Source organism: Typopeltis vanoorti, chromosome 2 (assembly GCF_054136105.1).
Source record: "Typopeltis vanoorti isolate ZY-2024b chromosome 2, IOZ_Tvanoo_1.0, whole genome shotgun sequence".
Taxonomy (NCBI): Eukaryota; Metazoa; Arthropoda; class Arachnida; order Uropygi; family Thelyphonidae; genus Typopeltis; species Typopeltis vanoorti.
In genome coordinates, this window is record NC_143550.1 from 88005671 (window position 1) to 88031934 (window position 26264).

The window sequence follows — 26264 nt, forward strand, 5'->3', positions numbered from 1 at the left end:
TACTTTTAAAGGCTGCATAGTCAGAAGCTAATCTCAACCTTCTGGAATTCTGAATGAAATGCTTAGCTTTACCTTGCAGTTTAGACCTTAAAATTAAAAGTATCTATTCCTCTGACTATCAATCGTCTTTAAATAATTATGCAGCTTCAAATAATGATTCAATATTTCCATTAGAATCACAATTAAAGTTTGCTTTAATTGTGATTCAAAATGTGTTAACATAATTCAAGTTAACACATTTTGAATTCTTCATTTTCTCAATCATTTAAATATACTAACTAGTACACAAAATTATTCTTAAGACTCTATTCTTAATTACTCTGTCGGTGCCTGTGCAATTTATATATGAGAGAATTTTTCTTCTTCTTATTTACTCCCTCACACTTTGAGTGGTGTAAAACTCTTAATTTCAAAACAAAAAAGAAAACACCTGAGTGTGTTTAGCTTGTGCACATTCATATCCCAGGATCTCACATAAACTCATCCTAATCTCTCTAAATTAAACCAATAACCATTTACCCATTAAAAGATCAAGTCTTCAAACAATTCATAACAAAATAAAAATCTTTAATTTTACAGAACACCAATATATGCAATATCAAATCAACTACTTAACTATGAAAGAGCCAATATATTATTCAAACTACAAATTCAAACAACATAATACTTTTGTTACACAGCCTACCTTAATTAACAAAAACCAACAATTATCTTATAAGGACAAAACATCTGAAATTTCAATTCATTCTTTTAAGATTACAAGGTTGTCAAGCATTCATTGTGTAGAATTTATGGAGACAAAAACACACGTGTTAAGAGCAATTACTTTAACTTGACATTTCAACCTTTATATCAAAATTACCAGGTATCTGTCCAAAAAGAAAACGAACTTTTTCGAAAATAGAAGAAACAGGTTGGCACCACCTGTGTATCTTTTTGTTGTTGAAAGCGGCAACCTTCATTAGTGTTCTGTCAACTATTTGACATTTGTTTCATTAGAAGCCGAGTTATAATGCCATGAGTGACGAATGGTCGGAAAATGAGTTTCAAACAGAGAGCTGCGAATGACTTTTGTGTTAAACTTGGTAAAAGTTTTACTAAAATGCATTAAATGCTTCAAAAAGCATATGGTGATGAATGCTTATCCCGTACTCAAGATTACGAGTGGTTTAAGCAATTTCGAAGTGGTCGTGAGATGCTTGAGGAAGACGAAATGCCTGGTCTTCCAAAAACTAGACAGAGTGAAGTTAACATCCAAAAAGTGCATGATTTCATCAAAGAAAACCCGAAATCGTCCATGAGATTGAAGATGAATTGGGGATTCCAAAATCAACTGTGCACAACATTCTGACCGAGAGTTTGGGTCTTGTTGTGTCACCTTTTCTTAATAACTCTGATATCTATGCTCTTTGCATTTATTCGCCCCTTGGTGTCACGTGGTACTATCTAAGTACAAAGGGAATTGCCCTGGAGTAGAGCCAAAATCCTAATGTAACAAAGCTTCTGAGGATTCTTCTTCTCATAAAATCCTATGACATTTTTTTGTTGTCGCTGCGTCACTTACGACAATTAGTTTAAAGAAAAAAAACTTAAACGAGAAGTGAACACCCAGCTATACCCCAGTGACTAACAACCGTGCAATCGTGACTGTAGACACACTACTCAAATCTCCCACTTAGGTTCGCATATTTAGCAAGTGGTGCATCGGATAATACTAAAAAACAACTGAATCAGAGTAAGCAAAAGATTTATTTAACATTCTAACATGTATACAGTTCATGGACGTCTGGGAAAGATCATTTCTAGACTACAAATTTATGTGCTATCATAATTATCAAATACGAACAGTAAATTCTCATAACTCACATAGGATTAACAAAAGAGCTGTTCTATATTACTTCACACATAAGATCCTCAATATCTCTCTTTTTACTCGTCCTTTGACCCTAAAATTGATTTCTTTGTGCTGGGATTCGTACCTGGAATTCCTCAATTATATGCTGGTCCATCGTTTCATTCAGTTATGCCTTCTTTTCAATAGGATTCTTGGAGCAAAGTCACTCTTTCGCATGTGTTGCCCTTTTACCTAGATTCTGAAGCAACTTTGCAGACTATCCTTTTCTTCTGGAGTAATGTCATTCACCTCGGACCATGTGACGCATAACTTTTCCCGTGGATACGCGGCGTCTACTGTTTCTGTCTGCCGGGCATCAGGGCAGAGATTTCCCCTCACGCTTTCGAACCGTCCCTCCACTCGCAAACTCCACACACCAAAACCACCAGGAAAAAAGCATCATGGGGGTTCCTAACTTTTTTTATATCTCTGCACCCTATCGGCACCTTCCGTAATCCCCCCCCCCGACTCACTGATAGTGCTCAACGCGATATCTCTCAGTAGAGGATTTCTTCTTTTCTGCCTACTTATCATGTTCTGTGTGCACACAATATGCTTGCAGCAACTTCCTTTAATCCTGTACTCTTGGCCTTAGATTACGCTACAATTATCATTAAAAATTGTGAGTCATTCATCTAAGCTTTGTCTATCTAATTCCTAGGAATGGTATACTGCTTTGATCATACTTGAACATTCTTTTTCTATAGAATTTTACCACCAATATTTAACTAGCTTAAGTAATCTTTCTACATAATGGAATAACACTTCTTTCTTATGCATGTTCACAATTATTATCCTTTTGTTTATTATATCCAATTTTATTCACATATATGTAGTTTACACTCTTAGATGCAAGCAAATTTTCTATTATAGGTTCTTTACATGCTAAATTATGAAAGAATAAATTCTCTTAGGAATTTTATCAATCACAATTTAACAAAGGTTCCCTCCCCCATTAAAAATTTTCCTTTTCTTTGTGTATCCTCCTTCATTCCCGAGGGGGGAGGGTCCTTGTCAAGGATTTCCTGCACCTTATCCATTCCTCATACTGTGGATTTCTTTGATTGTAGAAGCACCGTGTGCCCCTGTGGTTGTTTGCATCTTCACTTAGTTTACCAATAGCATAATCTGCCTCCTTGGATTCCTTCCCTTCAACTAACCTGTTTCTTGTAACTTCCCCTTTCAAAGGTGTTCTGTTTGCCAAAGAAATACCTTGTGAATTGGAAGCATCAGGTCTTGCCAATTTCTTTGTCACGATGGAGACTTAGTCTTCTTGATTTCCTCCTTTTCCCTTTCTTAATTCTAATGTAATTTACTTGTGAGACATCAGGTTGAATCTCATCTATGTCTAAGCTTCCATTGCCAACAGAATTTCCCTGTGATGTTCCTACTACAATGGACACAATGGTTTACATGAGGGCTTGTCTCCTGACAACGTGTGCTCCTTCATCACCTGCTAGCTCACCTATGGATTTATTAACTTAGTTTTCAAGGCTCCCTTTATAAGATCTGATTCCAGGTGAGTTTCTTCCCTTCTCATGCAATTTTGGTTCAAACCCCTTTTTAATAATTTGCCTTCTTCCTAGGAGATATACTTCTTTCCTCACATAATCACACTTAAAGTTGTACCTTATCAAAAAATCATTACCCAGAATCAGTTTTGTGTGGGAGAGAAGATCCTGACATTCAGAATGTGTGCCAAACACACATTCTGAATTCAGGTCGGTACACATTCACGGATTTAGATGTGTGAGATGCGGAGGCTGTACACCCAAATATTCTCACGGATCGTTTGAGGTAAGTAATCTTGTCCTTAATATAGGGTTCTAATATTTTAAAACAGTCTTCAGAAATGATGGAGGTTTGGGCTCCAGTGTCAAGTAAGGCATTGCAATGTTCTCCATGCACACTGGTCTTCACCATCATTTCATAAGACTGCCCTCTTATTCTTTGCCCTTTCCTCCACATCCTATTAGCGTACGTGCGAGACCTAAGCTCTTCATTATGACCTCTATTAAGGCGTCTCCTGCCACTGAAACAATTGCGAGCAAAGTGCCCAATTCTGTCGCAATTATAACACCTGGGAGGCTCTCTTCCATCGCTTTGATCATTAGCTCTGTGATTTGATGGAGGTGATTTCTAATAGCCTTTGCATTACTGAGTCTATTCGATCGAGAAGAGGCCTCTGTAGTCGCCCAACCTCCTCGCGAATTAACCTTGTGGTTTCCTCAGTTTTATTACTACTAGGCTCTGGAGTCTTTATAGACATTGTTCCCAGTTGCTTCATCACCTCATCTAAATGCTCCATGACAGGCTTCTGGAGAATTTCTATTTCCTGTCTTACAATACATCTGATGTCTGTCTCAGCAGAAGACTCTTTCATTTCCCCTTTTCACCTTAAAATCTGTTCTGAAAATCAGACACACTCTCCCTGTCCTGAATGCACTACTGGAATTTAGAGAACTGAGAAATTAGGACCGTTTAAACTTTGAATACTCGAGGGTCTCTTTTAGAATGGGAGAGGAGTATAGGAAGGTTTAGGCCTTCCCTAGCAGCTTACTACGGAGCAAGACCAGTAACTGAAAATCAGTCCACCCTCCAGCCTTTCTTAGTTCTTCTATGTAGCTGAAAGAATGCATGACATCATCCGAATCCTCGCCCGAGAACACTTGTTGGGGGGTGATGCATCAAAAAAACTCATTGTCTTCCATTATTGAACTACTAGATGGGTTTGACATGCTTGCATCTAAGTTAACAGTAAAGCACACTAAGAAAATTCAAAAGTATTCTAATTCAATCTTTGCCTTTCAGTTGCTGTTTAGAATCCGAACCCAACATGCCGTGGTTAGTCTCTAATCAAAATTTATTTAAGCAAAACTACATCCTACCGGCTGGGCCATTTATGTTGTGTCACCTTTTCTTAATAACTTTGATATCTATGGTCTTTACGTTTATTCGCCCCTTGGTACTATCTAAGTACAAAGGGAATTGCCCTGGGGTAGAGCCAAAATCCTAATGTAACAAAGCTTCTGAGGATTCTTCTTCTCATAAAATCCTAAGACTTTTTTTTGTTGTTGTTGCACCACTTAGGACAATTAGTTTAAAGAAAAAAAATCTTAAACAAGGAGTGAACACCCAGCTATACCTCAGTGACTAACAACCATGCAATCGTGACCCTAGACACACTACTCAAATCTCCAGCTTAGGTTTGCATATTTAGCAAGTGGTGCATCGGATAATACTAACAAACAACTGAATCAGAGTAAGCAAAAGATTTATTTAACATTCTAACATATATACAGTTCATGGACGTCTGGGAAAGATCATTTCTAGACTACAAATTTATGTGCTATCATAATTATCAAATACGAACAGTAAATTCTCAACTCACATAGGATTAACATAGAGCTGTTCTATATTACTTCACACATAAGATCCTCATATCTCTCTTAATTAAAACCTAGTAAACATACATTATCACCTTGTATTCACACATCCTAAGGTTATCGCTCTTTAAGTTACACTTGTCTACTTTCACAACTTATAATTTGCTACAATCCTAAGTTTTATCTTTGTTAAGTTCCTAGATTCTTGATTCACATATCATTCGTTTACACTATTTAACAATAAAATTTCACGATACCGTATTATAGTTATCTCCCGTGCTTGTCCTTTGACCCTCAAATTGATTTCTTTGTGCTGGGGTTCGTACCTAGAATTCCTCGATTATATGCTGGCCCATTCGTTTCAGTCGGTTATGCCTTCTTTTCAATAGGATTCTTGGGGCAAAGTCACTCTTTCGCATGTGTTGCCCTTTTACCTAGATTCTGAGGCCTCTTCACAGACTATCCTTTTCTTCTGGAGTAATGTCATTCACCTCAGACCATGTGACGCATAACTTTTCCCGTGGATATGAAGCGTCTACCGGGCATCAGGGCAGAGATTTCCCCTCACACTCTCAAAGCATCCCTCCACTCGTGAAGTCCACACATCAAAACCAAAACCACTAGGAAAAAAGCCTTGTGTGTGGGGGGTGTCCCCAAACTCTTTTATATCTCCGCACCATATTGACACCTTCCATAATCTCCCCCCCCCCCCTGCCGACTCATCGATAGCACTCAACACGACATCTCTCGGTAGAGGATTTCATCTTTTCTGCCTACTTATCATGTGCCAAGCGCACACGATATGCTTGCAGCAACTTCCTTTAATCCTGTGCTCTTGGCCTTGGATTACGCTACAATTATTGTTAAAAATTGTGAGTCATTCATCCAAGCTTTGTCTATCTAATTCCTAGGAATGGTATACTACTTTAATCATACTTTAACGTTCTTTTTTTATAGAATTTTACAGCCAATATTTAACTAGCTTAAGTAATCTTTCTACATAATGGAATAACACTTCTTTCTTATGCATTTTCACAATTATTATCCTTTTGTTTATTATATCCAATTTTGTTCACATATATGTAATTTACACTCTTAGATGCAAGCAAATTTTCTATTATAGGGTCTTTACATGTTAAATTATGAAAGAAATTCTCTTAGGAATTTTATCAATCACAATTTAACAGCCTACATAAACTGAATTCGCGATTTGTTCCCCACAAGTTGACAGAAGACCAAAAAATGCATCAATCGAACACTGCAAGGACCTCATTAAAACCACTCATAAGGATTCAAACTTCCTTGAAATGATCATTACTGGTAACGAAACGTGCTGTTTTGAGTATGAGCCTGAAACAAAGCACCAGAGTGCTGAGTGGAGACCACCAGAAGAGGGGGCGCATCCGAATAAGTCACTTGGAGAAGTCAAAAGTAAAGACAATGCTGATTTGTTTCTACGATTCCAAGGGCATTATCCAAAAGAATTCGTTTTGTCTGGCCAAATGGTCAATGGTGAGATTTATCTAGAAGTTTTGAAGCGAATGATAGTGAGAATTCGTTGTGTAGCATGAACATCGTGATGCAGGCAGCTGGTCACTTTTGCACGATAATGCACCATCTCAGCGTTCGAACATTGTGAGACAGTTTTTGAGCAAAAACCAAGTTTGTGTGTTCTATCACTTGCCATATTCACCTGATTTAGCACCCTGTGACTTCTTTCTCTTTCCCCGTCTTCATTTGCTGATGAAAAGAAAGCGATACGACACCATTATTGAAAACGTTCAAGTGGCAGTAACCACTCATTTAACAAATTAATTGACTGTACCTAACGCAGTAGTATCGAAGCTGAGGGAGAGTATATTGATTAAAATAAATTATTTGAATAATTATAGTTGGCCTGTTTTATTTTCTATCAAAAGTTCTGTTTCTTTTTTGGACAGAGGATGTATATGAACACCACACAAGCTACATGACACTAGAAATAAGTATGCTAAAGTACAAATGCTTTGTTCTATAGGTTCTACTGTTTACATCAGCCTAACCTCCAGTGTAAAAAAAAAAAAAAAAAAAAAAAAAAAAAATCATCATCAAATTCCTGCCATGTACCCTCAAGGGGTGTACAGGATATGACAGTACTACATGAAAAAATTACATCATTACTAACTTCCTATCTACAATTTTCCTCCAAATCAGTCTGTTACTTGTCAAGACTCCAACATTATCAGATCTTATATTTCTATCGTCTAAGGCACTTTGTACTGTATCAATCCACCTATATCTTGGTCTTCCTCTGGGTCACTTTCCTGCCAATTTGGCAGAGAACACTTGTTTTGCTAATCTTTCCTCTCCCATTCTATTTAAGTGACCATACCATCTGAGATTAGCTCTGCTAATGCATTCCTGGATGCTGACAATGTCAAGTTCTTTCCTAATATCCTCATTTTTAATATGATATTGCCATTGATGCCATCTGTTCACACCTCTAATCTTTCTCAGGACTCTCATATCTGCGGTCTCTAGTCTTTGGTCAAGTGTTTTACTTCTGACCCAGCTCTCAGATCCATAAGTTAAAATTGGTTTGAACACAGTCTTGTATACAGCTAATTTAGTGTTCCGACTAATTTCTTTCTTATTCCATATGAATTTATTCAATTGACTTCCCACGATACCAGCTTTGCTGATTCTGTAGTCTATTTCTATATTTAATTTACCATCTTCAGTAAAAATTGTGCCTAAGTAGCTGAAATGTTTTACTTGTTCCACAGGTTCCTCCTTCATAACACAGTTAACATTTTCAACAATTCTACCCATTTTCATTGTTTTTGTCTTTTTATTGCTGACCTTCATACCATATCTATTACAACAGCTATTCAATTTAGTCAGAGAATCTTGCAGACTTGTAGCGGATTTATTTAGAAGTATAACATCATCCGCATAAAGCAAAGAGCTGACATTAACATCTCCAATTTTGATATCAGGTTTAATACCACATTCCTTCATAATGTGATCCATATAGATAATGAATAACAGAGGGGATAATGTACATCCTTGTCTCACACCAGAATTAACAGTAAACCATCTTCCTGTACTTCCTTCAATTCTAACTGCTGACTTACAACTCAAATAAAGACTAAGTATTGCTTGATATAATGCCCCATTGACACCATATAACTGCAGCGTATTGAATAGCTTCTCTCTTGGCACCTTGTCATATGCCTTTTCCAAATCGACAAAACTTAAATACAGATCTTTGTTATATTCCCATGCTTTCTCGACTATTTGTCGTAAAGTGAAGATCTGATCCTGACAGCCTCTATTTGGCCTGAATCCAGCTTGTTCTTCACCAAGCTTTTCTTCCACAATTCTTCTCAACCATTTCTCAAGTATACTTGCATAGATCTTGCCAGGAACTCTCAGTAGGGAAATACCTCTGTAATTCTCACATTCAGTTTTATTTCCCTTTTTATATATGGGTACTATGAGAGCTCTACTCCAATCATCGGGAATTCGTCCCTCTGTCCAGGCTTTCTGAACTATGCAGTGCAGCCACTGTAAGACTCTTATACCACCATACTTCAGCATTTCTGGTCGAATATCATCTACTCCTGCTGCCTTTCCACATTTCAAGCCTTTGATGGCTTTTTCTACTTCAAGTATGGATATGTATTCCTGACTGCATGCCTGGTCAGTGTTTTTTATCACTGTGCTGTCATCACTGCTTGTTTCATTTAGCAGTTTTTCAAAGTAATTACTTCATACTTCAAGGATATCTTTTTCTCCTGTTTTCATTTCACCTTTATCATCTCTAATTCCTTTTACAGCACTCTTTCCTCCATTCCTAAGCTTCTTCAACAACCTCCAGAATATTTTGCCACCTTCTTGATATTTATTTTCTATATTCTTGCCAAAGTCCTCCCATGACTTTTGTTTAGCTAGTTTTACACACTGTTTAGCTTTCTTACATTTGTCTCTGTATTCTGTAAGAGTAAAAGCTGACTTATTTGCCAGAAACTTTTGATATGCTTTCTTCTTTTCCTTCACTGCCTCTTTAACTTCCTGTGTCCACCAGGGAGTTCTGATTTTTTTATCTTTGCACACAACCTCACCACATGCCTCTCTGGCAGAATCAATCAATGTTTCCTTCAGAGTTTGCCACTGAATCTCCAAGGTTTGATTCCTGTTCTCAAACTCTTTCATTTTCTTTTCAATAATATTTCTGTATTTTAGTCTACAGTTTACATCTGAGAGCTGCTCAACTTTTATTCGCTTTAAAACTTTCTTACATGTTATTCTTTTTCTCAGTTTTATCCTGCTCAAGACTAAATAGTGATCATTTCCAATTTCAAATCCTCTGTACACTCTGGTGTCCTGCACCAGGGAGAAAACATCACTATCAACAATAACATAGTCAATGAGACTTTTCTTATTCCTAGCCTCTTCTCTCCATGTGAATTTGTGCACATTTTTATGTTGGAACATGGTGTTAGTAATAACCAGTCCATGTCCTGAGCAGAAATCCAACAGATATTTGCCATTATTATTAGCTTTGCTCTTTTCTCCAAATTTTCCCAAAATATTTTTGTATGTCTCACAATCATTTCCTACTCTACTATTTAGATCCCCAACAAGGACCAACTTTTCCTTTTTCATTGTGTCAGTTGCTTTTTCTAAAGCCTCAAAAAATTCCTCCACTTCTACCTTAGTAGAACCTTCTGTGGGACCATAGGCACAAATAAGTCTCATTGTCCAGTTCCCCACATTACTCTACTTGAGACTGACTGCCATTCAAGAAGATTAGCCTCGTATTTTGTGTTGAATACTATGGCTACTCCTTCTTTTCCTTGATTGTTATTGCCTGAATATAACATTTTGTATTCATTGCTCAGAAAGATCTCACCAAAAAAAAAAAAAAATCTAGTATAATAATATAGAAAGGATAAAAAAAAATAAAATAAAATAAATATAAATTAAAGTGGAACTACATCAAATTCACCTCTGCAGTCCTGTAATTTTCAGGTTTTCTTGTGTTAGGGTTTTGCAGTCATGTTTTTCTGGATGCTATATGGGTCTTCTACGTTCTTGAAACTGGTAATCCATTGTTCTTGTTGAGATTAGGATAACCAATCAGTGCCTCAGAAGGTTTCTTGAATTTTCTTTCAAACCAGGTTTTGGAATAGTATAAGGACTTGGGGTCCAATTAATTCTGTGACAAGTCTGGAGTACACACTTGGACAGGCCTGTTTCATCATAGTGAACGAATGTTTGTCGCTTCTTAATGGAACTGTGCATCCTGTTTCTTTTTTTTAATTTTGGCAGAGGTTTAAATGGTGTCTTAGTATTGTATTTATGCAGCATACTATCTATTCTTTCTGTTATTCCCCTAATGCACGAAAGGTAATATTTTTTACCTTTCATGGCATCACTTTAGAGGATCTTGTAAACTGTTTTTATGTCTAGTCATTCATTATAAAGGTTTGGCTGATAATTTCATATTCATTCTTCAGTGCCTGCTCATCGAAGCAAACTGGTAGAGCTTTATGTTTCAGGATGCTGATAACCTCTAGTTTTTGAGTTGGATGGTGATATGAATGTTTGTGTATGCACATGCATGTAAGTTTATGAAAAATAATGAAGGAAAGGAAGCCTGAGGAAGATGTGATGAGCATGACTAGAACAGGAAGTCAGTTTTCACACTTGATGGTAAATTGGTTATATTTGTCTTGTTTGTTCAAGTAGCTTAAGAAATGTAGCTGATGTTTGGCAATCGCAGGGACAAATGGTATTATAAATATATCATCAACATATCTGAGTCAAACTTTGGTTAGGCTTACTGAACATAGAGCTCAATGCTCAAAGTCTTCCACGTAAAAGTTATCTATAAGGGAGAAAAGGGGGTGAACTCATGGGCTGTACCTTCTTTTTGCAAGTAGAAATTATTTTGCCACAGGAAATACCTGGAGCAAAGTATGTGGGCAGAGAGGGCTGTGATATTGGGTGGAAATTTGTTCTGTAGGTGAAGAATCGTGTAACTGATCAGGACATTCATGAAGCAGGCAGTTATGTCAAAGCTGACTAATAAATCTTCATTGTTGAGTGTGATGTTTTTAATTTTTTTTCTTTTTTTTCCCTTTTTTTTTTTTTTATGAAGGAGAGGGATATGATCTACCAACTCCTTTAATGTAGCATCTAATTTCTTAGCTAAGTCATTTGTTTTAGCCTTTCTAAAACAAAGCAGAGACAGCAATGTGATACTGAACACCATTAAAAGAACTTAAAAGCAAGTGTTTACTTCAACCAAAGCAGTGAAGCTGGTTATAAAACAATATTCCAGATATCATATTTAAAAATACACTTTAGTTACTGACACAAATAAATATATATTTCAAACCCTGGAAGATTACTAGTTCTGAAAATTACTACCCAAATGCTTTATTAACACCATCACAATAAAATTCTCTTATCAGTGAATGACTTACCCCTATCTCAAAATTCTTGACACACACTGTTGTATTCATTTGCTGACTACTGATCTCAGAATTCTGATAAGTCTGTTAAAATTCCTTCTCCATTTCTGTTGAGCAAAGGATTTGCAGTTACTACCGATTTAACTCAAATCAGATAATCACTCCACCCTCCAAACATCCTGGCCCTTCATTAAAAAACCCCTCTTTCCAAACACAAATCATATCAACCACGATGCCTATGCTCTTTCTATCAAATGTTCTTTCCAAGCCACTGTCACTCCTGGTTCTTTTGTATATTACCAAATGGGATGACCCATTTGGAATACACGTCTTTCCCATCACACTTATTTAGGTTCCAATACTCACTGTTGGAAAAGCAATTGCATCCAGAATTCTCAACTTTGTTCTTGTGAAGATAGATCAATCTTTCCAGTGTTTTAGACTAGTCTCTGTTGTTTTGGCCATTCCTAGTTGTCTTCTGAACAGAAATTATTTGCCTTAATAATGGATTCCAGGTATTCGAACTTGCTGACTTCAATTCTTTCTCTGTTAAGGTACACATTTCTCAGGAGCTTCCTTGTCTTGCTAGGATCGAGTTGAAGTCCCCTGTTCTTACTGATCTTATTAACTTTGTCAAGGATTCATCCTAGTTCTTACTTGTTGTTACAAAGGAGTACTGTATCATCAGCGTACCTCAGATTACTAATCAGTCGGCCATCTATCCTAATTCCTGTTAGCTCATCCAGTACTTCACACATGATATCATCAGCATAGATACCAAGCAGGTGAAGAGAAAGTAGGCATCATTACCTTTTTAACTCCCTTTTCAACCTGAAGACAATCAGTTAATCCAACACCTGATTTTTACTATGCTTCTTGCTTACTGTACAAGTTGTTCCTCAGTACACCTGATAGTGTAATGAGGAACATTATTTTCATTACGTCCCACAGTTTCACATGCTGAACATGGTCAAAAGCTTTAGGTCACTGAAACACATTATCATAGGGAGTCTAAATACTTATCTATAATCCATCTAAAGCAAAGAATCTTATCACTAGTATCCCTACCTGAACTTTGGCTTCAATCCTATTTAAAAATGATCTTTAATAAAATCTTGCTTGCATGAGAGATTAAACTATAGTTCTATAGCTCTAGAAATCCTTCACCTCACTTCTTATGAGAAGTGAGATGAAGATCATTTCTAAATAGGATTGAAGCCAAAGTTCAGGCAGAGATTCCAACAAAAGTGTCAGAATGGAATCCCATCAAAAGTTGAGAACTAACTGTACTTCATGTAATAGTTAATATATATATATATATATATATATATTTTTTTTTTTTTGTGAGTTGAAATAAGTTAACATTACATTTGAGATTTTCTCCCATAAAAAAAAGTGGTACCTTCCCATCTGATTATGGAAGGATAACACATGGTCAAGTAGCTCCTGGCTAATGTGCAAGACCCATGTGTCACAGCAGCAGCAGCTGGTATATGACACTTTAAACAGCAATTTTCAACATCCTCCAGTGATAAGGACAACCTAGTGAACTTCAATGCTACCAAAATAATAGTCTTGTCTTACTTCTCATAAGAAAGATTTTGTTTTGCTTCCTTTTGATAAGATCTAGATCTCCAGTGAAGATCAGATCATGCTTACTATGCTAAGGTACCCTGCCAATCTATCTTAGCACAACCATATTCACTACCTTCCAGTCTCCAAAAAATACCTACTGATCTCTTCCTTTAAGGATATTACTTCTCAACTGTACAACTTCTGACACTATCTTGCATTTAGGGTGGTGCATCAAACTTTCCCTTAAAAATGCACAATAGCATTCAGAAGAGGACAATTCAATAAATAGGTGACCTCTTGTGACTTTTTCTCTCAAGGATTGTCTGTTTTTCATGCTTTTTTAACAGGTATTTTCATGAATGCTTATAGTAAAGTGACTATCATCATTCCTTTACAATGCATGAAAAAACACAAGTTACTGTTTGCTGACTACATACTGTTCAGCTTCAAATTTATCAAGCCAGCTTTTCATCCTTCTTTCATTCCATGCAGTTCTGTTCTTTGCAACAGCCCAACAAGTTCCTTTTTTTCTCTTGCTGACACTTGGCAGCAATGATGTTTTACAGGACCTGCAACCTGTCATGTGGCGATTGATAAAACACACACACAGATATATCATGCCAATTTGTGATACAGTCAACTCTGTCTACCAAATGCTATTATAAGAAACTTTAAAATAAAGTCTCAACCAGAGCACCATACGAAAGAGGTATAACATAAATTGTAACAAACACATAAGCAACACAAAACTAAATTAGCAGACTAAAGTCTAGAATAAATCGTAGCTAGGAAGAGTGGGTGCTAGTAGAAAGCGGCAGCTGTAACATAGAATGCCTAATACAGAATATTAAAAAAAGCCTCTCATATTTGAACTGGCTGCAAGGAATATATTAAAATAGTTCTATTTCCATTCACTAATGACGGAAAACAGAAGAGTTGTTTTGCTTTTCTTGATTAACCAAATAAATCCTCTGAAAATATCAATACAGCTCTAATAAGAGCAGTCGATGTATATCTGCATACAGATTCTGCTTATTCCTTAATATTTATGGAAAGTCTGGATCCATCTGAACAATCAAATTTTCTACTCTATTCCAAGCTGTTATTTGTTAGCATTCCTTCACTAAGTTACCATACACTGCATGACATCACACCAACTGTCCAGTCATATGCTGGCAAATAACATTTCAACATGTGTCTTCTGAGAGAAGTAAATAACTTAACTTTAAACCAAGCATTATAATTTTTTTAACTTTAAAGCGAATAAAATTTGAGCAGATCTCAGATGTTAACTGTAGACTAAAATACAGAAAGATTATTGAAAAGAAAATGAAAGAGTTTGGGAACAGGAATCAAACCTTGGAGATTTAGTGGCAAACTCTGAAGAAAACATTGATTGATTCTGTCAGAGAGGCATGTGGTGAGGTTGTGTGCAAGGATAAAAAAAATCAGAACTCCCTGGTGGACACAGGAAGTTAAAGAAACAGTGAAGGTAAAGAAGAAAGCATATCAAAAGTTCCTGGCAAATAAGTCAGCTTTACTCTTACAGAATACAGAAACAAATGTAAGAAAGCTAAACAGTGTGTAAAATTAGCTAAACAAAAGTCATAGGAGGACTTTGGCAAGAATATAGAAAATAAATATCAAGAAGGTGGCAAATTATTCTGGCGGTTGTTGAAGCTTAGGAATGGAGGAAAGAGTGCTGTAAAAGGAGTTAGAGATGATAAAGGTGACATGAAAACAGGAGAAAAAGATATCCTTGAAGTATGGAGTAATTACTTTGAAAAACTGCTAAATGAAACAAGCAGTGATGACAGCACAGTGATAAAAAAAACACTGACCAGGCATGCAGTCAGGAATACATATCCATACTTGAAGTAGAAAAAGCCATCAAAGGCTTGAAATGTGGAAAGGCAGCATTAGATGATATTCGACCAGAAATGCTGAAGTATGGTGGTATAAGAGTCTTACAGTGGCTGCACTGCATAGTTCAGAAAGCCTGGACAGAGGGACGAATTCCCGATGATTGGAGTAGAGCTCTCATAGTACCCATATATAAAAAGGGAAATAAAACTGAATGTGAGAAACAAGGTGCCAAGAGAGAAGCTATTCAATACGCTGCAGTTATATGGTGTCAATGGGGCATTATATCAAGCAATACTTAGTCTTTATTTGAGTTGTAAGTCAGCAGTTAGAATTGAAGGAAGTACAGGAAGATGGTTTAATGTTAAATCTGGTGTGAGAGAAGGATGTACATTATCCCTTCTGTTATTCATTATCTATATGGATCACATTATGAAGGAAAGTGGTATTAAACATGATATCAAAATTGGAGATGTTAATGTCAGCTCTTTGCTTTATGCGGACGATGTTATACTTATCAATAAATCCGCTACAAGTCTGCAAGATTCTTTGACTAAATTGAATAGCTGTTGTAACAGATATGGTATGAAAGTCAGCAATAAAAAGACAAAGACAATGAAATTAGGCAGAATCATTGAAAATGTCAACTGCATTGTGAATGGAGATCTGTGGAACAAGTAAAACATTTCACCTACTTAGGCACGATTTTTAGTGAAGATGGTAAATTAAATATTGAAATAGACAACAGAATCAATAAAGCTGGTATAGTAGGAAGTCAATTGAATAAATTCATATGGAATAAGAGAGAAATTAGTCGGAACACTAAATTAGCTGTATACAAGACAGTGTTCAAACCAGTTTTAACTTATGGATCTGAGAGCTGGGTCAGAAGTGAAACACTTGACCAAAGACTAGAGACCGCAGATATGAGAGTCCTGAGAAAGATTAGAGGCGTGAACAGATGGCATCAATGGCAATATCATATTAAAAATGAGGATATTAGGAAAGAACTTGACATTGTCAGCATCCAGGAATGCATTAGCAGAGCTAATCTCAGGTGGTATGGTCACTTAAATAGAATGGGAGAGAAAAGATTAGCAAAACAAGTGTTTTCTGCCAGGTTGGCAGGAAAACGACTCAGAGGAAGACCAAGATATAGTTGGATTGATACGGTACAAAGTGCCTTAGACGATAGAAATATAAGATCTGATAATGTTGGAGTCTTGACAAGTAACAGACTGATTTGGTGGAAAATTGTAGATAGGAAGTTAGTAATGATGTAATTTTTTCATGTAGTACTGTCATATCCTGTACACCCCTTGAGGGTACATGGCAGGAATTTGATGATGATGATGATGAACTTTAATATTTTCTTGTGTCTAAAATCTTCCTCCAAGCAATATCATTTCAGAATAACTCTGCTATGGGGTCAAATCAATTCTAAATAACTTTCATATTATCAATATTTCAATACAATATACATTACAATAAAATATATTTTATAGATAATTAAAGCAATGTGTATTTACTTGAGTACATGTTCAAGAAATACAGAATTCTCTTCCTCATACAGAACTGACTGGAATAGTAAATGAAAGCTATAACTTTTTTTTTTTTGGACTGGAAATTACTAGTGTTTTCCTTTATATGCTCTCTGATGTACTTATAACAAGAAATATTACAGGCAACGAATCTCCTTTTTTTTTTACCTATGTTAACCATTATTCACCTTAGAAATGTATCAAACATTTGTTGAGGCACATGCAGTTTAAGTTTTTCTCTGAAAATTAATGCTATTCTTATATCTCAAAATAATTTAGCTTACTGATGGAGCTACTTCCCCTAATTAGCCAAAGGCTATATAACATCTAATATAAGATTTTAATTTAGATTAAAAAATAATTAAAAAGAAATATCTAGTTGTGTATTTTTAGAAGGCAGGGATGACTAGATATTCAGAGTCAAATTCCAACAATGTAAAAGAGAAAGGTGTTGAAACAAAGCTCAATTATAACTTAAAATACGTACATTTAATAGTTGAAAATGAAACCTGAACATAAGCAGTAAACAAAGATGATGAGAGAAGGAACTGTACTAATTTCTATATGCTATTTCTATAACATCAACATCATATATGCATGAAAACAACAATAATTACCTATCATCGTCATCTCCTTCCAAACCATTTTCTACTTCAATATCTGGTACAAGAAAATACTGTAGAGGATTTGGCCACATGTCATCCTTTATTACCTGCACCGATAAAATAATAATATGATAATAAAATATTTATTAATGCAAATATAAAGAAATTTGAAGTTTATGCAATACTGAAATGTAAAATTCCTTATGATTTGAAACTGAAGTATATGACACTTTTCCTCCCACATAAAAAAACAGACAAATTTAAATATCAGAAAGTGAAATACATATGATGAATAGCATAATTCTACCTAAGTCGAACTGTTCAACAAGTGCTCTAAGTAACAGAAAATAGTTGTTGTTTTAATTTTTCAAATACAGCCAGTACAAAATCAATAGTATCAGTTGAAATAATTCTGCCAATAAAAATAAAGTCATAAAACCGAACCGGATGAACAATCAAGTTCAATCTTGCACCCATCTCTTGACATCCTAATCACAAATGTTATTAAACTCCATCCATTGTCAGAATAGAGTTAATGCAATATATAATCGACACATTTTGCCTTACAATTTTAAACAAAAATTGGAACTTTGACAAATTTTTCTCAGGATTGCAAACACCAAAGTTCAATAAAATCAATATAGCTAGAGTGCTGAGTTAACTTTCACACAGACAGATAAAGAAGAACGCTGGACATCGTATACAGCAATTAATGTGGAAAAAAAACAAAAAACAAAAACCCTCTTTCATAATCACAATTTAATTGTTAAAAATGTGAATTAACAAAAAAGTAAGATGTACTGTTTACCCCTTGAAAATCTGCTCAGAAAACATAAATAACTAACAAAAACACAAGCTATATTTTAATACAGGTAATATATTGACAATTTGTTTGGCAAATTGTCAATAATTTTCCAAACAAATAGGCATGTTTTAAAAACAAGAGGAATGTTTTTAGCATTAAAAAAAAAAAAAGTCTTTAAAAAACTTAAAATTGTAGAACCTTTTATGTCAATTTTCAGTTGTTCAGCACATAGAAATTTCTTCACTAGTATTTATATAATGCATGTAGGCACGTAACAAAGCTTCATTGTCACATAAAGTTGTCTCATCGAGTTGCAAAGAAAATTCTGCGGTTTTTAAATCACCACAAAGTTTTTTTTTCAACGTCCTTTGCCATTTCGTCAATTCTTGTTGATACTGAACTATTGCTGAGAGGAATTGACGATATCATATTACTTTTACCTGGGTCAATCACCATATCTAAAACTTCATTCTTTTTTTTTTTTTTTTTTGCTTTATTTGGATACTTAATGCTCAATCATTCTTGAAGGCTTCATTCCTTCTTTTGAGAAAGTTTTTCATAAGCACATTGGTAACTGCTCACTATTGATAGATGAAATACTCCATATTTTAAATATTTGCATGAATATTGATGAGACTTTTTTCACTCATTTTAATGGACTACAATGCTACACAACATCAACGAAGTACGCCACACGATACCATGGGCTAGATGTAAATTGCAAACCAGGGCTGTCAGATAGGCATTAGGAAAAATAGCAAATAAAGCTTATAAAAGTAGTGGATTCTGCTAAAAATAGCCCAATTACTTATTCTTAACTTAAGAATTCGAAAAAAATAAGTAGCAAATAAATTTGAACAGTATTGCCAAGATATACAATATAAATAGGGATGAGAGATTAAATATGGAATTTTTTGCTTTTATTATATTAGTAGTATTGTAACGTTTACCACCCTCCCTCAGCATTAACAGTGCCCCAAGGGGCACTACCACCTACCACCCAAGTAAAGAACCACCGGTCTATACCATGGGTTTCCAACCTTTTGGCTTGCCTGGGCCACATATAAAATATATAACATAGTTAATGTATATAAGTAACAAAACTTCCTTTATTTTTAAAATTTTTTTTATTATGACAAAAAAAAAAAAAAAAAAAAAAAAAAAAAAAAGGCAGCATAAACACAAAACGAGCGAGATGTGGCCTTTTCTTTTAAGTGAAACCAATGCACCGATGTCTGGTTCAATGGAAGTGGTTGCAATTCATAGTGAGCTCTAAAGGTTCTCGTCAGAAATTTTTGATCTAACTTTACTCTTTGTATGCTTCATTCTTGAAAATAGTTGTTCACAAATATATGTACTACTAAAAAAGCGTGATTGTGTAGCGAAGGATATTTTTCTCTGGGAAGATAAGTTTACATATATTTTTTAACATCTTTCAAAACAACTTCAGCTGTTACTATTCAAGGTGGTAGAAAATTACTTTTCTTTGCTTAACTACTTTTACGGAGCATTCTACATACTTTGCAAGTCCTTACTAATAATTATGTCTTTCATAGTTAACCATGAGATATTATTTATATGCTAAGAGTGCAGAGTATTATGTATAACATGTGGCCATAGAATGTTCAACTAGCATCTTTTTCAACTTGCAGCTACCCCTGCACAGTATACTTTGTTTATACTGCATGAGAATAGAAGAAAAACTGGAGATTTTCTCTCTGAATGGAAACAGAAATAAATGCCTAACTAATACATAAATTTGGTTGGTTGGTTAGTTGAGGATTTATTGGTGCAAGGACAGCAAAGGCCATACTGTGCCAAAACAAAGATTACAACAGTACTCGAGGTAATAATAAACAGTGATGAAGAGAATTTTTTTAAATTTATTTTTTGTACATAATTTGTTTTTTTACTAAGTAAGACTCAGAAGAAGTAGAGCAAAGAATATGGGAAGAAACACAAAGAAAACAAGAAGAATGAAAAGGCTGATATCATCATTTGGGAGGCATCTCCACCATGAATAGGCATCCCACATGGAGAAGACAAAATTTGGTGGAAATGTTGGTGTGACATCTTGCCAATTCAGAATTTAGGGTTGCTGCTCTGCAGGTTGTGGTAGTTTGTGTAGTGCAAGGTTTATCAAGAGAGAAGGAAGGAAGGAAGAATGTCTTTGGAAAAACTGTGTATTGAATTAGTGATCAACTGAAGAAGGTCACTGATATATAAAAGAAAGGTAGGAGAGAGAGAGAGGACTGAATGCAGAATCCCAGCATTAATTGTACAATTAGAAGATAAGGAAATGTTCGCCATCATGAGCAAAATTCACTCAGAGAGAAAACAGACAATTCAGTTGCAGAAGTCATGGCATGGACCAAATGATGGGAGCTTACTTAATACTCTTTTGTCATACTTGGAGATATCAGATGTAACTACTTGGGGTTTGCCAAACGTTTCCATGGTATTTATCCAGAAGCATATGATATAGGCGAGCAGATCTGTTAATCAGTATTAGCAGAATCCATATTGACAGTCGTTTATTAAGCTGAGTACCTTCAAGTTAACAAATAGGAGTTGGATGTTGATGGTTTATTACATTATTTTTGATAGGACTGACACGAGCAATATTGGGCACTAGTTTGATGGTAAGGATTTATTCACCCTTCTTAGGAATGGGTTATGAATGGCTAATTTCCAACATACAGGGTAGATACCTGTGTAATGAGAGAGCATTAAAAAAGTGACATAACGGGAGTCAACTTGTCAGAACAATTAGAGTAATGCCACCTGGATCCAGGGACTTTTTGGTGTTTAATTTAGAAATTGTTGCAATCACTTACTCATGAAATACTCAAAGAGGATTGGAGTGCTAGATGATTGGAATGGTTGGGAGATATTTATGAAAATCATCTAGGCAAGTGTATAAATTGAACGGCTTCATTATATAAATGACACATAAGAGGAAACATTTTATTAAACTTACTAATATTCTGGAAGTTTTCTACCCAGCATCTTCAGAGCACAATAACCTTGACAAGCAGACAGCACTAAACTGATGTCCTTACATAGTGCACACTATGCACAGGATAACCATGAGTACATAAGCTGCCATGTAAGGACATTAGTTCAGTTTCAGTTACAATTTGAATTGTTTTCAATATTTATTTAGTTCGGTGCTGTATGCTTGTCAAAGTTATAATTATATTCTGAAGATGCTGGGTAGAAAACCAGCAAAATGTTAGTGAGGCGAATAAAATGTATTTTTACCTCTTTTGATGTTGTTAATAATGTGAAGCTATTATGGCTATTAAGACTGGCTTTTCTGGGAAAAAAAATCATTCTTAACTTAGTTTAAGGATATTTCTACACCAAGACAAACCAAATTATAAAAGGATGTTTATTAACTTATATTTTGCGGATTTCAAACCAGCACCTTCAGAGCAAAATAAGTTACAGTTTATACACCTTGGTCACTCACCTCTGGATCCTCTCCATCAAAAAGAAACAAGGTGACCAAATCTGGGCACAGTAGTCGAGATGTGGTTTTATCAAGGCTCGGTACAGAGGAACAATAACTTGCTTGCCTCTGCTCATCAAAGTATTTTTAAACAACCAAGTGAGTTGATGAGCTGATTTAGCCACTTTTGCAATGTGCCCACTAAACTTCAACTCCCTATCCACCAACACTCCCAAATCCCAGGCCTCATCAATCTCCTGGAGTACAGTTCCACTAATGCGGTATACTGCTGCTAATCTTTTCACCCCAAAATGCATAACCATACATTTTTGGAAATTATAGAGACAACTACCGTGTTTGAATAAAAAACAGTCAGTGTCTTTAACGAACCAGTATGATTGTAGTATAGCTTGTTTCCTGTGTATATTTGTACGCTCCAGAAGATGACCTTGACATAAAGGTCGAAACGTCAAATTGTAAAAATTTTAGTAATAGTAAACTAAAGTTTTTATTCAAACACGGTAGTTGTTTCCATAATTTCCAAAAATGCATTCAGATCACCGTGCAAGCCTAAAAGAAAGCATAACCATACATTTTGTCACATTAAATTGACATCCATTCTCCTCAGCCCAGAACTCCAATCTATCCAAATCATCCTGCAAGATTTTGACATCTTCTGCATTCACTATTGCTCTACCCAACTTTACATCATCAGCAAACAAATGAACCGTTCCTCTTAGATCCTTCCCTATATCGTTAATGAACAAATTAAACAACAGTGGTCCAAGAAAAGAACCCTGCGGCACACCACTAGTCACGGCCGTCTTTTGGATTCTACTCCTGAATAAACTACTCTCTGATATCTCTCCATCAACCACCCACCTATCCATCTCACTAACCCTATATCCATTCCCATATGTTGCAGTTTACGGATTAGAATTCCATCTGGTATCCTGTCAAAGGCCTTAGCCAGGTCCAGCAGTATCACTGTAAACCCATTAGCCTTATCCAGTTCAGCCGTCACTGTGTTATAAAACTTGAGCAAGTTACTGAGGCATGATCTACCCATCACAAAGCCATGCTGTCCCCACGTACAGTATCTCTTTTTCATCAACACATTCCTGTATTTTTCCCTTGACTACTTTCTCCAAGACCTTGACAACGACTCCCGATATGCTGATCGGTCGGTAATTTGCAACAGTAGTCTTGGATCCTCCTTTATGCAGTGGAACTATTTTCTCCTCTTTCCACACCTTCAGGACTAAACCAGACCCGAGACTCAGATGAAACAACATGGTCAAGGGCACTGATAATTCTTTAGCTGCTTCACGTAAGACCCGTGCCGGTATACCATCCAATCCCACAGATGTATTCACATTAAGGTTCTGTAATAGACTATTCGCCTCCACTTCATTCATCACAATTCCCGTATAAACTAATGGTTCCTTCATTCTTTCAGTGTCACCACCTGGATGATATACTCTTGCAAAGTGCTCACTCAGTAATTCCACTATATCGACTGATTCAATGACCTCCTTACCATCGTCATTCCTTAAAATCATTCTGCTGTGTACATTTTTTTTTTTTTTTGCTTGTAACATATTTAAAGAACTGTTTGGGATTCTCTTTAGCTTGCACAGCTAGTTTCCTTTCATAATCCGCTTTTGCTTTTCTTACCACACTCGTTACCCTTCTGGCCTGCGCTTTATACTGTTCGTGTGCCTGCAGGTCACCTTTCTCTTTAAATTCCCTCCACAGATGTTTCTTTTTTTGCAGCTCAAGCTTAATGGTGTTATTCATCCATTTAATTCCCTACTTGTTTTATTATTCGGACCCTAGGTATACAATCAGCCATAACCTCCTGTAAATGCTCCTTGACCACTTCCCATGCTCTATTGACATCCAGCCCTTGCAGTTTTACATGCCTTGGCACTGAACCAAGCAATCTCCTAAGCTTGTCATACTTGCCAGCACGGTAACTCCACATATACCCTGTCTTAATCGAAAATTCCACACCTTTAGCCACTTCCCAGGTCAAGAGTTTATGATCACTCTCAACAATAGGTGGCAACATGGTCATATTCATTACAGTCAAATTCTCAGATCAATATTGTGTGAAGGGTGTCCAAAGCATGGTCTGTAAGACCTGATTTGCCATAATAATAATAATGGTACAAAGTATATTTTTTATGTTTTCCAAGGTGGATGTTAACAGATCCTGCGTGTCCACAGTAGGATAAGTCACAGGAAACTTTATACACTCCAGGATATGCTAGAGAATAGAGTTTATCCTGTTACATTTTATACAAAACACACAGACATTCCATTTATTTTACTGAAGTACGGTACGGACATATGGTAACCCTAGGTGACCATATCTGTGCACAGTATGTGGACCAATTTCATAGGGTTTTATGAAATGGAATTGCTACTCTTTTATCTCTACTGCTCAAAGTCCATTTTAGTATTGTAGTAGTCCTCTGGGTTAACTTCATCACCTTTTCAATATGTACCCAGAATTTCAAATTTTTACTGACAATCCCAAGAGCTCTTACCTCATCCACTTCCTTTACTAGAGATCCATCAATAAAGTATGTGCAGCCTCCCATTCAAGATGTTACATTTAGTTGCATTCAAATGATTCATTTGCTCACCTATTCAGCATATTCAGATCTTCTTGGAGTGTCAAAACATCAGCACCATTACTAATGACCCTCCCAAGCTTCATATCATTTGCAAATAACTATCTCCCCGCAACGCAATGACAATTTCATTGACATAGAGGTTAAAAATTAAATGTCCCAGTTCTTTGCGACCTTCCTCTTCCTTGATACAGGTCCTCCCAAGATAGTGAACCACACCTTAACAACCAACACTCTAAAATCCACTTCACATTAGAAAGAATAAAGCAATTATTTGCCTTTTTTTTTTTGACACACTAGTCGCTCATCTATTATATGCTAATTAGGCTGGACAAACGTGTTATGGCCAACTGCCTCGATAAGAGACACAAAGGGCATAACTGTCATTTGGGCATGATGATTTCCTGCCATCAGCTATTTCAAAATCAATTTCTGATGGTTTTCTTGCAGCTGTTTAAGGCTTTTGTGTAAACAGAAGGTGAAATAATTCAATTCACCAAAGAAAGATGGAGTTCTTGATGATAATCAGCTGCAGCATGCTCAGTTCTTTTTTTTTTGTCCAGCCTTGTAGCACCTTCTTGGGGATCAAGTTTTAGAAGACATTAATTTAGTGTGGAATGAGGAATATATGTTTCCATACTAGTGAGACTTCAGTGACGGAAACAGTGCCTATTGCTTGAGTGAAAGCAATAGTCAAACAAGAAAAAAATTGTGTATAGAGGTCATCCTAATTGGCATTCTTATAATGCCAGACAAATCTTGTTTGAAAGCAGATGCAAGTGCTGTCTGATGAGAGAAGATAAACAGCACAAAGTTGCCATCTGGGTGTGATTATGTACGGGTTAGGACACTTGAGAGAGAGTAGTGAATAAGTAGAATGGGTTGCTAGTCTGTTGTATCAGTTCAAGGAGAGGTACAATGGATATTGCATGAGTCTCTCACAAGATGAGTCTTCAAACTCCATGGGGAGTGTTCATGTTACAATGATAATGATCTTTCATCCTTGGATGTACTAACAACCATAATGCAAACTGACTTCCCTTCTCTAATTCTAATGGGAAGGCATTTGCCATTAGCAACAACCCAACACATATAGCTCACATATCCACCAGAATACAAAGATAACCTTCACCATCCTGTTTGCATAAGACTTCTCCTTCCAAAAGATAGTGAACCATACCTTAACAAGACACAGCTGATGCTATTTCTCCTCTTGGTAATTCAGACTTCACTATGGAAAAACCTTTACCTAGGCATTTCTTGTGTCTCTTGGCATTACAAGGATGACAAATAGGGTGACCTTCATGATATTCACTCTTCCTTCTTTCCATGGCAGGACTAACTATTCTTTCTGTTCTCCAAATCCAAACACATGCCCAAACAGAACAGCAGAAATAATTCTTACTTTGGAATGAAGACCTTCAACCTCTATTCTATGCAACATATCTGATCAGCCTCCAAGCCTGGCATTTTTCAACAAGTGTGCCAAGGCAGTTCAAAACTACTGCACTGCACTCAGCCTAACTGCAGAAAGGCCAACAAATCTAAATCCAAATCTGAAAGGGCCAAATGCTGCAAACTTGTCTCCTGCCCAAAGGTAGTCAAAACCATCTGGTTCCCTCCCAACAGCCATGGGTGCATCTTTTGTCCATTCATGTCTCCACCTTTCACACAATCATATACTACCACTGAAACACAACCCTTCCTTAAACATTAGAAACCATAAGACACCACTTCTCAGATAAAATGAGATTTTTGCAACGACGACACAGAGATAATCATTCAAATCACACAATCTTTACCACAGAGCTCTATACCATTTCTTTAAGCCAAAGGTAAGAATTCCTATAAAATAGAGCAAAACTAGAAGTTCTGATCCAAAACTTCTATTTTGGCTCTCAAGAAAATCAGCAGTAGAAATTATTATTATAACAAACCTTCACAGAATCAATCTTTAAAAACTCAAAGTTTAAGTAAGGTTCATATAGATTACACTGTTTCAGGAATGGCCTCTTTGTTCTTCCTGATAGGAGAA

The 26264-nt window shown here is 36.0% G+C and overlaps 1 protein-coding gene across 1 annotated transcript in view; it reads right to left on the reverse strand.

Moving 5' to 3' along the window:
* The window catches only part of LOC150109232 (protein SET-like), a 104206-nt gene that overhangs the window by 13558 nt on the left and 64384 nt on the right, over positions 1-26264 (reverse strand). Inside the window, exon 4 of the mRNA XM_090412296.1 lies at positions 17341-17435. Within this exon, the coding sequence (XP_090268422.1) occupies positions 17341-17435 (95 nt within the window). The remainder of the gene's footprint in view (positions 1-17340; positions 17436-26264) is intronic.